Source organism: Cottoperca gobio, chromosome 16 (genome assembly GCF_900634415.1).
Source record: "Cottoperca gobio chromosome 16, fCotGob3.1, whole genome shotgun sequence".
NCBI classification, from domain to species: Eukaryota; Metazoa; Chordata; class Actinopteri; order Perciformes; family Bovichtidae; genus Cottoperca; species Cottoperca gobio.
In genome coordinates this window covers 3187699-3205297 of record NC_041370.1, presented here as the reverse complement: position 1 = coordinate 3205297, position 17599 = coordinate 3187699, and the positions used below count along the sequence as shown (strand labels likewise).

The window sequence follows — 17599 nt, the reverse complement described above, 5'->3', positions numbered from 1 at the left end:
CTTCCACAAAATAACTTCCAATTCATTTTCCCGCTATTTCCTTCTGAGGCAGGGTGGGTGCATACTAGCATAGCAAAGGCATTATCTGGTTTAGGTCTAATCCCTACACCCAAGTGTTTTACAGCCAATGTAATTACATCTCCATAAATCCCACAGTTTAAACTGCGCCGCTCGGATCCTTCTGTTCTCTTCCATTTCCAGTCCCCTCCAGTGACACCCTCTTATTGCCAGACTGTATTTCTGAAGACGCTGATAGTGATCAGAGGTCAAAGAAATGTTCGAGACACCAGAAAAAAAACAAATGAACGGTTAAAACATCTTCCTCTTCTGGGATTGTATGTCTTCATAGAGACAGGATGAGTTTCCACTCCTTGCCCACTGTAAATCCAGAGGCTGTGAAAGCATCTGGAGAAAGCAGCTGTGGGTTTTTAAATGCCAACAGTACTTTGCATAGCCATATTTTAATTTGCATCCGTCTTTTGGCCATGTAGCCGAACGTTAGAGGAAGTGAGCAGGGACCACCCGTACCACTGAATCGTATGCACTCCTTGCAGAATGAGGAACTTTAAAGGAAACGGCCTCCAAATGGACGATTTCATTCCTTTTCCTTCCCATGCTTATCCATTTTTCATACCCATACCAAATCGACCTTCACACCTCACACTCTCCAGCTACCACCCACTTCACTTATGCGGTGCATAACCTCTTTTTTTTTCTTGTCATCTCACACCCCTAACACCTTCCTTTCACTTTCCTCTCCTTCCTCCTCCCTTATCTCCCTCCCTCTCTCCTTCTTCCCGTGTCATTCGATTTCCTTTGTCCACTCGTCCTTCACTGCTTGCTGCTATTCATCCTGTCCTCCGTCCTCGTGCTCTCCGGGGGTCTGTGGCAGTGATAATGAAGCACATAGTTAACAGATATTAGCTCATTGGCAGTGGATTCATTAGACAGAGCCAAGGCTTATGGTGATTATTTACCCATAGAGGAGGGGCCACGGGATCAGCACCATGCTCTGTGTCAGCAGCCACAGGCTTCTTTGAAGTCACACTGTCTCTGTTCCCTTGCAACACTCTCACACTTCTCTTCTCCCCCGGGTTTTCTCCTTCTGGCTGAGCACCTCTCCCTTCACATTTCTCCCTGCTTGCTGCTATCCCATATTTTCCCCCCCTTCTCCTTCCCTGTCATTAGACACCCACAATACATATCTACATTCTCTCACTCTCCCGCTCCATCGCTATCTCTCTTCACCGCCCCCATTCACCCAATGGTAATTATGGAAAAATCTGTAATAGTGCTCAGAGGAGCTGATAATACCTTTAGCTTAATTAAAGACATTTATGGGATGTAAAGACATGTAGCCTAGGGGTTGCTGTGCACCCACACTCACCCAAACTCTTTATTTCTGGCTTTTTCATCTCCCTCAATCCCTTTGCTTTCTGCCATTCTTATCGTTTACTCTGTTTCACACACGCATTGTGATACACACCAGTACATGTTCATTCCTTTTGTCGATCTGAATGTTAAGGTCAGACATGCTGTAACTAATTACCCAGAAGTTCAGCTTCAAAGGGTTATAAAATACTGTAGGCCTGCATCATGGAGTCAGGCTTCTGTAGGGTCATGGTAACACCAGTATTTGTACTTTATCAGCATCAAACACACACATACACACACACGAATGGTGACGGTCTTTTCCTGTCGCTTATCCCAGCCACATCCTGTCAGGCTGTAGTTAACATGCCAGTAATATTGAAGGAAAGTGAACAATACTTGTGTTTCTGCAGCATCCTTAGAAAGGTCACAGAGTTGGAGAGACAGCTGGTGTCGTGAGAGTGTTTTTAATTTACTTTCAATGTGTCATGGAGTCTGCTTTTCTCTCCGTTATCTTTGTTTCTTTCATTGCGGTATGTTCCTCTCACTCTGGCATCAAAGGTATGAAATACTTCCTGAGATTTCTTTTTAAATGTTTTTGCTAAACTGGATCTAGCTGGGGAAGGAACACATCTACATTTCTCTGCTAATGCAAACATGAATTAACCTGTTTCCTCCTCCGACAGCAAGTTAATCTGGTTTTAATCTAACCCAGACCATCTTTACAGAATAGGTTCACATTGTTTCTGGTCTGTCGTAGAACATCACTCTCGTGTCTGTATTGAAAAAGTCGTTGCAATTGTTCCCCCTGTCCAAACTGGGTGCACAAGGATCTCTTTTCTTAAGTGATTTCCCTGTGAGACAAAGTCCCTGTTTCTGCAGTCTGCGTGAGATAAATCAAGTGTAATCTTCTAAAGTTAAAGTCTATCTTTGTTACTATCCATCTGACGCTGTCCGGAGAAGCAGAAAGAAGACGTTTGGGACTGAAAAGACTTTGGAAGACATTTATTAGATCCGTATTAGCTTTAGTGGAGGAATGTAACATTTACTCCAGTGCACATCTGAGATATTGTTCTTCACTTGAGTGTTTGAACTCTAACTTTGTTGTACTTTGTACTTCACCACATTTGTCTGACAGCTTTATACTTTTCATTCCTCTTCTAGTCAAGTGACACCCCTGCATCTCCAGATGTGTTGGTGTTGAATGTTTGTGATAAACTGAAGGATGAAATGTTAATATAATAATAAAAATAATAAAAAGCCTCTTGATTCATGTGGAGAACGCATCGTTAACAAAGGGCGTTTCTTCTGAGCTCACAGGACACCAAAAACTAAATATCGCTAGAAATATATAATGATCTTATAGAATAATGCTATAACTTCAACATCTACAGCAGTAAAATGCAACAAACACGTTAATGCAGCAGTCATTTTAATCCAACAAAAGTACATTTAGCTGATAATACTTAAGTGAATACTAAGTGTTTTCACAGCGTGGTGTTGATACTTGCAGAGGGGATCTCTTTGTGGCCAGAAGGAACACTTAGAGAAACCTTTAATGTACTTATGTGCATGTGAGTGAGACAAATGTGAAAGCATTAAAGACTCCACCTCTCATACTGCTTCACTGTTTGTCCTCTCTCCCTCAGACTGGGAGGATGTTGTGGTGGCTCGAGAGGGCATTCCCACCGTCTTGTTCTGTACTGATACGACAGTGAAGGGTCCCGTGGTCATCAACTGGATGGTGAAGTCACTCGCTGTGGATCAATGGAAACTGGTTCTCTCAGCCAGCAAAAAGAAAAAGTTCCACGGTGGCGCCTCGAAGACGTCCATGCGATTGATTGACCCTAACTTTCAGGACAGCGGGGTGTTCTCTCTGTTCTTTCATCCCAGAAGGGAGGACAGCGGTCTCTACTCATGCTTGATAAAGCAACACGAGAGGAACGTGAGGGAGAAGATTATCCTCTTAGCCATCCTTACAGGTAGAACAATGTGCAGGTTACATGTACACCACCTGTGCCCCATGTATCCGTGTATACATGGTAGAACATATTTCTTTTTAAAGTTTTATATCTCTGTATGAGGCCTCTTGATGAAATGTTACATAACTAATAAGTATTGGGAACCTGAAGAAGATTGTGATGTTGCCTCATGAAGGTAAAGTACCGAATCCTGTGAGTGGGCGGCGGCTTATTACCAACTTTTGAACCGAAAATAAATTACATTTAATTACTCATTAATATTTCCTGCAGTGGTGAGATGCAACTAAATACATTTACTTACTTTAGTACCATTTTGAACTTGTATTTTGCTGTACTATTTCTATTTCATGATACTTTATACTTCAACATATTGTATTGCACTGTAGTGTAACATCACATGAGCATCTTATAGCAGATGCAAAAATAAAATGTTATTTCATCATTAATAACAATCCAATAATATATATTCTAATATTACACTCTTAACGGGGCTTTTGTGCATCGTGAGTACTTTAAGTACGTTTAGCTGATAACACCTTCGTACTAATGTAAGTAAGGTTTTGAATTAAGTGTTTTCACAGTGTGGTTTATACAATATGTTGCCGGTGATACTCCTCTACCTTTACATAAGGTATATTTACACTTTACACCCCCCCCCCCCCCCCCCCCCCCCCCCTCATCTCCAGTCACGGTTGTCCCCGCTGCACCTATTCCTCAGCACAGCACCGTGCGGCTGATTGCCCGAGTTAATCCTGACTTCGCTGTCACCAACATCACCTGGGCAACACCTGGAGGCATGTCCATGAAGAGCGAGAAAAAGCCAAACACAGGCACCGTGGCCAAACTGCCAGGGGTCCAGAACAGGGACAGCGGGACATACGTCTGTACTGGTTCTCCCGTCGGGTAACAGCAGCAACGGCCTTCTGGCCTTCTACGTGGACGTGACTGTTGATGGTGAGGATGACTTGAGAGAGACAGAAAAAAGCAAAAGCACTGAGGAGCTGAATATATATATATATATATATATATATATATATATATATATATATATATATATATATATATATATATATATATATAGTTGCTTTTGTTGATGGTGTGAATGGACATCAGTGCTGGAAAGCCCAGCAGCAGCAGCATTATTTATTTAAGCATCATGTAGCTACAGTTCTTCAAAGTATTTACTCATATAGAACAGTTTCAGGATTTTAAAAGTCTACTGTAGATCTTCACTGAAATTCAACCAGTCCTGTGAATATTATAGTTGCTACAGTTATGTATTATTCATTATTTGCTTTTCTTTGCCTTCCCCCGCCCTCCTCCCTTCTCTCCACAGCTGACAATGTGGCCTCATTCACCAATATAACATATGGTGAGTGACTTTGTAACGCAGCAGTCTGAAAGTCCTGTGTCAGCAGCTCGCTAATCAGGCTGAGCAGAATGCAAAAGACCAACTGAAGAAGTAACTCTCAGCATATGAGAACGTAATCCCTATTGTTGTAGGAATGTTCCCCCTATCTCCATTTCCCTACTCTCTTACTATTCTGTTTACTCTCTCTGCCTTCACCTCACTTCTTTCACCCTCGTGTTATTATGACTTCATATCTCATCTCATCTATCCTCTTCCCTCCTGCAGAGAGAGAGATCTCCACCGCCACTCAGGCTCAGACACCCTTCCCCCTGACCTGTCCTGTTGTCCAGGGGGACTGCGTCCGGCTGTACTGGCGCCCTCCAGACAAAAAGAAGCACAATGACATGATTCTGGTGTACCTTTACGACCGCTGGAGGGGTTCCACCTTTATGTCTGACAAAAGCAAGAGTCTCCAGTTCGCAGGCCCGCCCTACAACGCAGAGGCCGGGAGCTTCTCCTTTCTGCTCACCCCTGTTTTTAAAGATGGCGGCCTCTACATCTGTGAAGTGTTACTCAATGACAACGCCTTCAGCTTAAGCACCGTGCTCAGCGTGCTGACAGGTACACATCGGGGTCATGAGGAGGTGGATTAGGAGGAATGAAACAACGGGTGGGGATGGTTTTATGACACGGGTGGTGTCACTTTGAACTTAACCTTGCATACTTGTGTTGTATAACGTGGTACTTTGTGGACTGCTGTTATGAACAGCAGCTGTGATGAAAGGCTACATAAACAGATGGATGACAAAGTAAAGGAAAAACCAACATAACATGGTTTAGTAAGGAGCTGGGCCACCAGGGGCACCAGAGCAGCTTTAATACTCTGCTGGGGGGGATTGAAGATCATTCTTCAAGAAGGATATTCCCTCATTTGATGTTTGGATCATGAAAACTGTGTTTTTGTGGCGAGTGCAATGACCATAACACTTGACTAACAGCATTATTATACTCAGTGACCCCTTATGAGCCCATTGGAGGCATCTTCATTTATTATTTATTGTTTCTCCAACTATTTATTCCTTTAGTTTGTTAAATATGCTTATTTGCTTTCTTGCCGGGAGTCAAACGAGCGGACTAATACCACGCTCATGTCTGCTTGGAGCTGGAGCCAAGAGGCAATTAGCTTAGCTTAGCATAAGACTCGAAAATAATGAGTTTGTAGAGAGGATGAAGACATCCTGTTGTTTCATTATGGGGGTGTCTCGTGTTGTCGGGCAGTCTCTTGCAGAAGGCTTTCAGAACGGAGAATCAGTTTGTTCACATAAAAAACTGTGAAAGAAAAAAGCCAGAGAGAGAAGTTCAAGCCGTGGCTCCCTGCTCACCTCCGCACAGCGAGCTAATCACAAAACTGTCGGATTCAGAAAGTTGCTGAAATGGTGGAACACTGCCAACCTCACGTTCCAACAAGACTCTGGGAAGTCACCGCTCCCTCCTGTTGCAGCACAGAATGTGTGAGCTTTAGACATGTTTACATTAGACCATGCCAGGCTAGCTGTTCCCCCCTGCTTCCAGTCTTTATGCTAAGATAAGCTAATCGCCTTCTGGCTCCAGATGCACACTTAGTGCACATGCATGAATGTCAAATGACTCCTTTAATCTGAATAAAGTGTATAAAGCAGCTGCAAAATAAGCGCCACAGTGAATATAGAGACTTCCCTGCAGACAAAGGATCCGTGTATCTGGGAGCATTTGTTCTGCTGATGTGTCTTTAAGAAAGATACTGAATTACTCCCGGCTCCCAGTGCATTGTTCTCACAGATCACACGCTGTGGAAAAGCGTGAAGAAAATTTCCCACAGCCTTCGGTAAAATGTCACATTATTAAATGAATAACCTACGTTAACAACATCGGTCATGAAAAGGAATATTTGCTCGATTCATAAATTTAAAGAGGAAATATTTGAGCAGAACACCTGTGGACTTTTATGAGAGAGGTTTCACCTTTTGCAGAATCACACAGAATACATTTGCACCCACACACACCCACACACACACACACACACACACACACACACACACACACACACACACACACACACACACACACATACAGTCATGGTGGCCTTGGAAGACTTTACTAATCACAGTCCCACTGGCATCCATCACAGCCGCCCAGACATGACCAGCTGATCCGTCACTGTCACTGTTACCCTGCCTCACAAATCTGCATCCCTCATACTCACACTCACACACACACACACACACACATACCCATCCACCCATGCACTAATCATGTGACGCATATATTTTTACCCCACCTCATTATAAGTATCATTATGTATGATTATACCTGCTGCCCTCCCACCAAGGCCTCATGTGGCCCATGCTGATCAGACTAATCAAGGCTGAAATGTGTGTGTTTTTATGCGTGTGTGTGTGGGGGGTCTGCAGAGTTTGATTACACCCAGATGGATCCTCATTTCAGTTTGATGAGACACTAAGCATCAGTCACAGTCAACCAATGCATTAGCAGCAAATCACTTTAATGAATATATATTATTTTGACCCCTCTCTGAATTGTTCTTTGTTTTGTATAGCACTTTCCCTTTAGCCCATTACTCTCGATCTGTCCTTGGCCTTTTCTATATTCACACACTACCCTTTAACTTACTTTCTCTTCCTGCCTCGCTCTTATCCCTTCCCCCCCTGCCTGTCTTTGTCACTTACTCAACCCGTCTTCGATTTCTTTGCGTTTGTTTTGCCCCTCTGTAACATTTTCATACCCTTATCCACAGTTAAAACCAAACCTTCCTCCTCAACGCTGGAATTGGGGTGTGCGTACTCAGAGAGGTCCCAGGTCCGAAGTGCAACTTGGAAACACCAGGATAAGACTCGCCGGCTGAAAATGTTCAGCAAAGGTCCTGGCAGTATCGCCACTGTTCTGCCCTTACCCGTCACTTTCGACACGGCCGGGAACTACACCTGCATCCTACAGCTGAAGAACGGGCAGACCGTCCAGGCAACGCAAGCTGTCTCACTGGCCTATAAAGGTGGGAGGGATCGTGTGGTATCACAAAGACTGCTCTGTTTTCTGATTTTCTTTATCAACACTATATTATTTTAGTAGCCCGGGAGTTCTGGCAGACTTCCTGTCAACTCAGTGGAGATAATGAACCATGAATGAGGAAGATCCTCGGATACGTGCTCCGTGAAGCGTTCTGTGGTGCATTCAAGCCAAAGTCAGGTCAATTCATTTGGCAGAAGGCCCACAGTTTGTGGAGGTAAAAGCTCCTGACACATTCCACATGTGATTCTTCCTTAATGTAGCTAAAGAAAGGTCAAAGGTCAGGACATCTGTGAAGTTATGATTTGCAGATCACACCCGGCGGGAATAACTCGGTCCATTTAAGTGCCCATTTTTCATAAAAATCCACCTCAATTTTAATACTCTGCTCAGCCTTCTATGAAATGTAAAACTGCTCATCACACTCACCCAGCTGATATGCGAATATAAGAAGACAGGACCTTAGGACATCTCTCCTCACAAAAGCTGAATTATTCAGGCTTATTGTATTGGTGGCTGTGGGGAAGCACAGGAGGATGTGACAGTTGAATGGATCCCTCAGCGGAGACGAGTTCACTCCCCGTACCCCAATACATCACTTGGGTTGAGAGGGGCCCAGAGCTCATCATGATGCACGCTGATGGCACGGCTATGAGAGTAATGGGAGTGGAGGAAAGAGAGAGACGGCGATAAAGACGGGGAGAGGGAAAGGCTGGCTCAGTCTTGCACTTGTCCCGTGTCAATTGAGGAATTTAGAGAAGTGAGAAGTTCAATTAATGTGAGTGTTGGATGACCTACATCTACTCTGTTGAAAAGTGACTCGACGCTTCGGCAATGTTGTCCTTGTTACATTCATGCCTATAAAGCATATTGAAATGAAAGAAATGACAGATTGCACAAACACTGCAATTGTGCAAGATCGCTCAAAAGTTTTTGGTTAATAATGAATAATATGACAATAAGTAATGACAGTTAAAAGTTTAGAAACAGTTGTTCTGGGTAGCGAGGAGGCGCACCAGAGACAGCTGGCTCGTAAACAAACTCAAACACCTTTTTGGTTCACTGGAAATAACCAAAAACTAATACAACAAGTGATATATATGTCATTTAGGGTTATCTTGTGTGCTGGAAGCCAAATCTAAAACTATAGCGCCGGATGTAGAAGTAAAAAGATTCTGCATAATAGAATTCCTTTCACTGATGGCACAGTTCAGAGGATGCAAAAATGAAGCAATCATTTTGCTCCGCAGCACATAAAATACTTAAAATGTCAGGGATGTTCTGCAATCAGTCGCTATCCTGAGTTGGCCCACCATTTGCAAAGCATTCAAGCAGTTCTTTGGTCTTCCTTCTACAACCGCTCTGATGTAATCCCCCCCCCCCCCCCCTTCCCTCATTTGAGATGAAATAGACGATGAAGGGAGGAAGTGCCAATAGAGTTAAGGCAAAGGTGAGATAGAGAATGGTGGAGGTGGAGCGAGGGACAGAAAGAGAGAAAGAAGAGATATGTTGGTGAGAAACTGGGAGCATTTATGCCTCACTTCATTGCACTCAATTACCATAATTCATGCGTTGAAGCTGGCATGGAGAACAGTGCAGGTCAGTCTGAGGGTCAGCACTCACCTCAGTATTCTATTAGCAACCTCTACACACACACTCACCAATCAATTACACTTCACAGCATGAAATGATTGATCATGTTTAGGCCGGATAAAAGCTGTGACACCAGGACGAAGGTGAGCCCCACGGGCCACCGTCCATCAGATGCCACAGAGAGACACTGTGAAGAGATGATGAGTCAGGAAGAGTCTGTAGTGACTGTTCTGTTGATAAGACTTCTCTTTTGTAATCCAAAGATGTCTGACAGATCAGATTGCTTTGTGCTTCCGTGAGCAGCGACAGAACACATGTTCAGGTACACTAAACTACAGCGGTCCCTGTGGAAGCGAGCACCTCCCTCCTGCTTCTCGTGCCGCCCCGTGGCTCTGTTGTGCAAGACGGATGTGATCCTCATTATGCAAACAAACCTGACAAGTTTCATGGCACGTGCGCGCTCTTCTAACACACTTTGACTGGCGCTACAGTGAGCAAATGATCTGCTTATGTAATGTTTGTGATAATCATGCCTACGCCTTCTCTCCACCTGTTGTCCAACTGCGTCGATAGGGTTTAGCTGAAAGACCGCTATTTACATTGTTTGTCAGTTGTTTGTTGGTGGATCAGATGTCAAGAGACTTCTCCTTCATAGATAACATACATGACGTTAAGTGATCGGGATGAGGAATAGGATTTGCAAAAGCAACCTCATCAAACTGGTCTGTATGGAAGAGATGTTGTGTATGATCTGACAGTATCTGTTCTCTTTGATTCTGGTGCTTTTATTCTTCTCGTCCACGTTTGAAATTGACAGCGTTTACTGTTCAGACTCAGTGTCTGTCAGATTGATGTGTATTCAGTCTGTCTGACAGAGCGTGGATTTCCTTCTTCCACTGCACCATCATTGTCTGTGACTGACAGCAGAATGATGCAAATGCATGTAACATGTTTTGGAAATCTTTGCTGCAAAACCCATAGCTTGAAGTGATTACGTAAAGAAAAGGCAAACTGGAGAACACACAGCAGTAACTTCTCTTCGTGTCGTTCAACCACACACGGTCATAGCTCTGTAAGTGTCATATTAGCTGTTCTTGAAAACATTCATGGCTTTTTCCTCTCCCTCCCTCTTCTTTCTCTCCCTTTAGCCTCCCTGCCCCCTTCTCTTTCTGCTTTATTACTCCTGGTGCCCCTGGTTGCTGCGGCTGTCGGTGTGTTGCTATGGAGACAGAAACACATTTCTGATCGAGGTAAGTCTTCCGGCGGTTTCTTTTTCTTTTTTTGACAGCTTTCCGTGTTCCGTCCATCTTTGGCCCCTGTCGGCTGCCACTGAGTGATGTGGGCCGTGACATCCTCTGGGGTTGTTGTAATGAATCTGCCCCCACGTCTCCCCTCCCTGTGCGTTTGAGTGTGTGTGTGTGTGTGTGTGTGTGTGTGTGTGTGTGTGTGTGTGTGTGTGTGTGTGAGAGAGACTGCATTGGTAACTATCTCTCTGTGCTCAGGTATTGAGCAGTCTCTGACTGTCCAGTCGGGTGAAGTGGAGAACATCTATGAGAATCCTGAGGATATCAGACAGGTGATGAATTCAGACATGTTCAGTATCTAAATGTCCTCTGATAATTTGTCCTCCTCATCTTCCCACTGTGGTATTTAGCACTCTTTCTCTTCACTGTTTGTTTGTCTCATCCTCCCCTCCCCTTTCCCGTCTTGTCTTTATTGTTGGCAACATTTGTTTTGTTTTTTTTGCTTTCCTACTCTGTTTGTGTTTTCCTCTGATTTTCATTATCCCTCCCTCTCTGTCACTTGTTGTTCATTAAACCTGTTTTCTCTGCTCTCCTACCTTCCCTACAGGCTCCTCCCCAGGGCTCAGTCTACATGGTGAGTTATTGTGTGTTCCCCTGCGCACACACACACACACACACACAAAGGCGTGTTGCATATGTGTGTTTGTGAGGAGAAGTTGTGACACACACATCCACCAATGCATACAGACACACTCTCTCTTCCTCCCTAAGCTGTCAGCAGATATGTCTTCCCTCACACTCGCAGTCCTCTCCTCCAATCTGTCAGCTCTCTCTCAGATAAACCCTTTGCCTATCAACTGTCACCCTTACATTACTGGTATTAACAAATCAATCTCATTACACAGGGTACAGAGGGACATAAATCTGGCCTCAGTACCATGAGTCTCTCTCTTTATCCTCCTCTTCACTGTCCCACTCTTTCCTTCTCTCCCTTCCCCCCTTTTCTTCTTTATGCCAGGATTTGAAGCCAAGAGGAGAGGATGATGTCTATAAGGAACTGGAGCGGTAAGCAAAAAGCCTTGCATCACCTGTTTGTGCTTTTGTATGTTGAACTGTATGTGTGTGTGGGTTCATGTGTGTGTGTGTGTGTTTGCACTGTCACTCACATTCCTCTCACACTCACCAATCACGCTGGCCTGAACATCACCCTGACACTGTGGCATAATATCACGCCATGCGCTGACAGGCAGTGCTTCTTCGCCCCTGTGTTGTTGTTGTTGCGTGGGCTGTCTGTGTTTGTGTTTAAGGAAAAATAAAAGAGACTGGGGGACGAGAGATTTTTTTGTGTGAGTTTGTCTTTGTGCTCTGTTTTTCAGATACTAACATTGTCAGAGCTGATCACCTACCCACATCTCATCCTCATCCAACTGTCACATCCACTCAGTTCCCAGCTGCAGCAAAAGGCCTTTATAAACAAAAGTAACAACAGAATGTCAGAGTTGGGATTGGAAGAAAAACTTTAATGCTTCAGGGAAATGCATGCTTTTTTTATTTATTCTAAGCTATTGCTCTTGATAAGTTCTTTATTACTGATTTGCTTTGACTTCACATAGAGGAGAAGGGGGGAGATTTTCACATAAGGCTATAAAATGTGTTCCAAATGTTTGGAAGTGAATATGTTATATTGTCTCTTATTTACTTAAGCATTTGGTTTTGTTGTTTATCAGCTGTCTTGTTATTCTATAGATATCTGTATTTAAGGATATGCACTTCTAAATAAACGTGTCTGTAATGTTGCTTGACTCCAATACGTTTTTCCAATACAATTTCTAAGCGCTTTCGCTTTTGAGACTTCTGGTCCGTGCAGGCTTCCGTAGTCCTCATAGTGGAAGAATGGCTGGCTGGATGTGGCTCCGCTGTATTTTAGGGCCTCATTTGCAACGAATTCACCGTTCAACAGACCCGTCTAGACCTGAAGGCAGGGCCGGAAGGAGGGTAGGGATATCTATGATGTTTTGCATTTTTTTGAGAACAGATGAACTGCGAAAACTGAGCAGTATTTAATCTCTTAGCATTGATGTAGCTCCGGCTGCGTCCCGGAAGTGTCAGGTTTGTTATTGAAAACCCTGCTGTCACTGCACACAGCCGGCAATGACTGCTTGTAAATAAATGAAATGAGAGTTGCACATCAATACAATGTCGTTTCATCTTCAATTAGTTTGTGTTTAACCGTCACAGTAACAGCTAGTCTAGTTGAAGCTTTACAAACTTTGTTTCCTCAAAGCCATTAAGCTGGTTAAGCTAACGGTATGAGGGAGAGCAAACTTTGACACAACGGGAGGAGAAAAGATAAAAGCTGAACAGAAAACTTATAATACGAATTATAATTTATGTTTACTTTCACAGAGCCACTATAAAGACTCAGTGTAGCTGGAATATCTATTAGCATGTCTTTTTAAATGGCTACAGTCAGTGCTACTAGCTAGCTAACGTTAGCTCTCTGATAGGCAGAAGTTGGCAACCATAGTTACTGCACACATTACACATGTATACATTACACTTCATTTGCTTTTGGTTATTTAATTTGCTTTGTTGTTACAATATACTGTGGAAAGATATGTATATAAACGTTAATGTCTCCTCGGGGCAATTTGCTTTACAGACTGTAGTCCAACAAATGCATACAATACATCATACACAGCACAAGATCCACATCTACTACACTGTCATCTCCACGAGTCATGGAAGAAGAAGGTGCAAAGACATGACATCAGCGTTATCATTTGTTTAAAAAACCAATAGCAGATGGAACAAAGGACAATCCATCTATTAGTGTTAACCTTCACTCTGATGGAAGCATCTGGAACTCAACATTTAGGATGTTTCCGGTCCAAAACAATAATATGTGCCTGTGCCATGACCTCATGACCTCATGACCTCATACAGGTGCTGAAGGTCATTAAGAGTAGCACCAGTTTTCCCCAGCTTGTTCCTATTTATAAGACTAAAACTGCCAAACCAGCAAATCATAGAACAATAAAGGACAGACCAAATAAAGGAAGAATAAAACATTTTTATCAGTGTCACATTAAGACTTTGCAACTTCCTTAAAAAGAACAACCATTGATTTGCCATTTTTATATATATATATATATATATATATATATATATATATATATATATATATATATATATATATATATATATATAGTATTTGTAATTGAATCCAGTTTACAATAAGCTGGCTCACCCTTAATCACACACACAGGGCCTCCTCTAAGAATCAATCCTATTAGTAGGAATACAGAATTAAATCAAATTATTACATACAGTAGTTAATCCATTATCATTTATAACACATTAACTATTTATTTATTTACATGTGTAAGATTTAAGTTGCTGTTTCATGTCCCTTGAGCCTTAAGAGTAAATTTAGTTCCTACCTGTCATTGTTTTTACGAGGGAGTGTAACAGTGGAGTTGGGTGTACACCGTCGTGCTGTATTGGTATAAAACACTTATTACTCACAGGCCAGAACGCTTTCAACCTAGAAAGTAGAGTTACAATATGAACCTCTTTCTCTCCGACAGCAGGGATGGAACTACCAACCCAGGAGTCTGGAGAAACACTCTGACAGCGTCCTCGGTTGGGTCAGTACGGTTGTATGACTGATGATACTGTGTGGAAAAGATTAAGAAGTTCTGTCAAGTAAAGGTTGTGTTTTTCTCCCTCCAGGCTTCAGCGCTGTGGTCTCTGTCCTACTACAGCTCTCCTCTTCTCCTCTGCTATCTGTACAGGAAAGGTAGGTTGTATGAATGATGTGTGTTGGGAAACACAAGGTGACTTCTCCACTTGCACTCATGGCCAGAAACATTGTGGATTTATCGATCAACTGAAAACGAATTCACTTATCAAGTAATAACCGAACACAATCTTTGGTTGAAGCTTCTTCAATGTGAGGATTTGCTGCGTTTATTTTTGTAGATGGAATATGTTTTTGGACTGTTGGTTGGACTAAAAAAGACTTTTTGATGCTTAAAAGACTAAATTGTAGCATTAGTTGTGACACAGAGGGACAGAAGTGGTTGTATAAAAGAATAATAATGATAATTCAGTGTTATTATTTAGTGAATTTCAGCTAATTGAAATCGGGATGTTATCACGTTATGATCTCCACAAAATTGTTTTAATTTAAACATTTCAGATTGATAGAAACAAATCTAGTTGTATTTCTTCCTCGTGCCTTTATATTATACTTGCACTTGAAGTGTGAGCTCAATATTTTTCATGCAAAGTCTTTCTCAGAAGGTTTGGCATTGACAAATATCAAAAAGTGTATTTCTTTCTGGCTGACATTTCTACTTCCATTAAGGAAGGAAAAACTGCCAGTGGGGGGATGTTCTCTGTTCTCCTACAAGTGGGATTAATATAAAGTTAATCAACTGAATCATCCAGAGCTGCATTAGAAACGAATTGCTTGAGGTCGTGTGCTACTCCGCACTGTATAATTGAGCTTCTGATATTGATTTATTCATATGGTTGTAGGGTAGTTGTCAGACTGTGAATCTGTGTATTGGTGCACGTTAATGAGGCTCAGGTTTTGCATGGAAAGAGGGGGGTGGGCGGGGGTTATGTGGATGTCTGTGTCACTATTGCTTTGTGTATTTTTAGGTTACATCTGCAGCAGCAAGCTGGTTCCAGTGAGTCAGTATTTGGGAACAGTGCTGGTGTGTCTCCTCGGATTGGCCTGTCTTAGAGGTGAGGATACAGATTTCAACTGACTGGCAGGCGATGACTAATTCAATTCATTCATCTTTTAGATAACACAACACATAACATGCTGTATATGCCGCATGCCAATAAGATTTCATTAACATTGAGGACGCTGCACAAGGTCTACACCCACAGAGCATACTAAACGACCGCTTGAGGCTTTGCAGCAAAGTGTTGTTTGTGTTTTATGTGTACTCAGTCTGTATCTCTCTCTCTCTCTCTCTCTCTCTCTCTCTCTCTCTCGGTTTGTGCTTATCTTTGCCGTCTCTCCCTCCTTCCCTTTATCCACCAGGGTGGGGGAGATGGAAAAGCTCTGAGTATCTTCAGTTTATCTCTATTCTTGAAGAAACCAAGATTAGTCACACACCAACAAACAAGGTGAGGTTGTGACAAAATCCTAGTTACTCATGTGTTTGTAAGTACTCATGTTACTACATCAGAGTGTTTGTAAGTACCCATGTTAATACATTAAACGGTACAACTCATTTGTTGTTTGTTCTTTCCATTTAGAAAAAACTGAGGTGCTACGACTTTGACTTCTCGTACTGGCCTTCGGATTTCAGCTGGACAGAAGTCAGCAACCCGTACGTTTTTTGCTCTTCTATTTAATTGCCATTTCAAACGGCCATGTCTTTGCTGCAATTCTCTCCCCATCAGGGTCAGTTCATTATGAATACATGCACTCAAAGCACTCTGAAGTAAATGGGTAAACGCATACACTGAATGTCAAATGCTTTGGGGCTTGTCTGTTTCATTGTACGCCTTTGACTCCGTTTGACAGAAAACTCTCCAAGGCTGGTGTTTCTCTGCTAAAGCCAGAGCCCAGATTAAGAGGAACAGCAGACAGTGTCCTCAACTCTGTGCGCACTCTCCCGTGTCACATCATCAGGTAACTGTGCTTTCTGCAGCACCATCCAAACACGAAGGCTGACAATGCAGATTTGTTTACTAGTATCAGGGGATGGATATGATTTGCTTTATAGTGTGTGTACACCCTTATTCATTCTTATATAAAGTCTGTGTCCGGTGTTGCTACAGTTTCAATAAGTCTGTTTTCTTCCCCTCCAGTTTTCTCATCGTCCACTCATTTGGGAGGAGGATGCTGTACCCTGGCTCTGTAGGTTTACTGCAGAAAGCCATGAGGCCCATGCTTCTGCAAGGCCAGGCTAGGTTAATAGAAGAGGTAAACACACACACACACACACACACACACACACACACTAACCGTCTCTACTCACTTCAATATACACTGATAATCATTCTGTCGATTTCCCTCGTTTTTGTCTCAGTTTGACGGCCAGCGGAACAAGCTGGTGGCCTGCGATGGCAATGAGATCGACACAATGTTTGTGGACCGGAGGAGAGGGGGGGGGCAGACTGGTCAGACGCTGGTTAGTGTCGACAACGATTTGTTGTTTTTGTGCCTTGGGCTTGTTCCAGGGTCCAACAAAACTCGTGTCACATCTGTCACATTACGAGTGGCTCTTGAAATGTATGAATTCTGCCGCAGGTCATCTGCTGTGAGGGGAACGCAGGCTTCTATGAGGTTGGCTGCATGAACACTCCCCTGGAGGGTAAGAAAGCCTGAACTTCACAAGAGTCAAGTCGGAAATTGTTGTATTTGATTTTTCTGTATTTAAGTCTCGTGTCGATGTGCACTGTAGGTGGCTACTCTGTACTGGGCTGGAACCACCCTGGCTTTGGAGGCAGCACGGTGAGCAGGGTTTTCAGATTTGGTACTACATCCTTGAAGGATGTGTTTCCTGAAACTAGCCAGAGAGTTTAGGGATCTTCAGTCAAGCTCGCTATTAGGCAAAGTATTTCTGCTTCCTGAGCTCCTGACTCAAGACGACAACGATTACAATGTCAGCCGAGGAGTGAGCGCTGGAGACAGAGGGAGGGCCACAGAAAGGCACAGCTTCTCTGCAGATACAAACTAGGGACGTGATGAGAAACCATAGGTAATGGTACCTTCAGGGCTCGAGTGGAAACCAATGGCGTCCCGGGACAATAGAAAATGTGTTTAGGGTGAAGTAAACTCACTATTGAACCTATTTTTCCCTGATTATGCAACAATATGAACAAATCTGTGTTGAAATCAGCAGGAGGAAAGCTGTTAGCGGCCGGTGAACAGGTTCCATCCAGTTTCATTATGATGCGTTCAGGCTCTATTCAGTAAAAATGAGTACTATGCGAAGGAAGAAAATGGTGATATCATGGTG

General features: G+C 43.0%; 2 protein-coding genes across 2 annotated transcripts in view; both read left to right on the top strand.

Annotated features, from left to right (window-relative positions):
• The first annotated feature begins 1786 nt into the window (after positions 1-1786).
• On the top strand, positions 1787-12400 carry g6fl (g6f-like). Its single transcript, XM_029451723.1, is given in 12 exon segments — positions 1787-1932; positions 3021-3353; positions 4040-4245; positions 4247-4307; positions 4690-4725; positions 4990-5325; positions 7499-7753; positions 10509-10610; positions 10863-10936; positions 11212-11238; positions 11623-11669; positions 11981-12400. Coding segments are annotated over 12 exon segments (1557 nt in total). The 5' UTR covers positions 1787-1859; the 3' UTR covers positions 11988-12400.
• A 52-nt stretch (positions 12401-12452) lies between these two features.
• Positions 12453-17599, top strand: part of abhd16a (abhydrolase domain containing 16A, phospholipase) — a 10366-nt gene continuing 5219 nt past the window's right edge. Inside the window, 11 exon segments of the mRNA XM_029451717.1 lie at positions 12453-12599; positions 14195-14254; positions 14340-14406; positions 15276-15362; positions 15670-15755; positions 15888-15961; positions 16159-16266; positions 16446-16560; positions 16667-16768; positions 16888-16951; positions 17042-17091. Of these exon segments, the coding sequence (XP_029307577.1) occupies positions 12498-12599; positions 14195-14254; positions 14340-14406; positions 15276-15362; positions 15670-15755; positions 15888-15961; positions 16159-16266; positions 16446-16560; positions 16667-16768; positions 16888-16951; positions 17042-17091 (915 nt within the window). The 5' untranslated portion in view covers positions 12453-12497.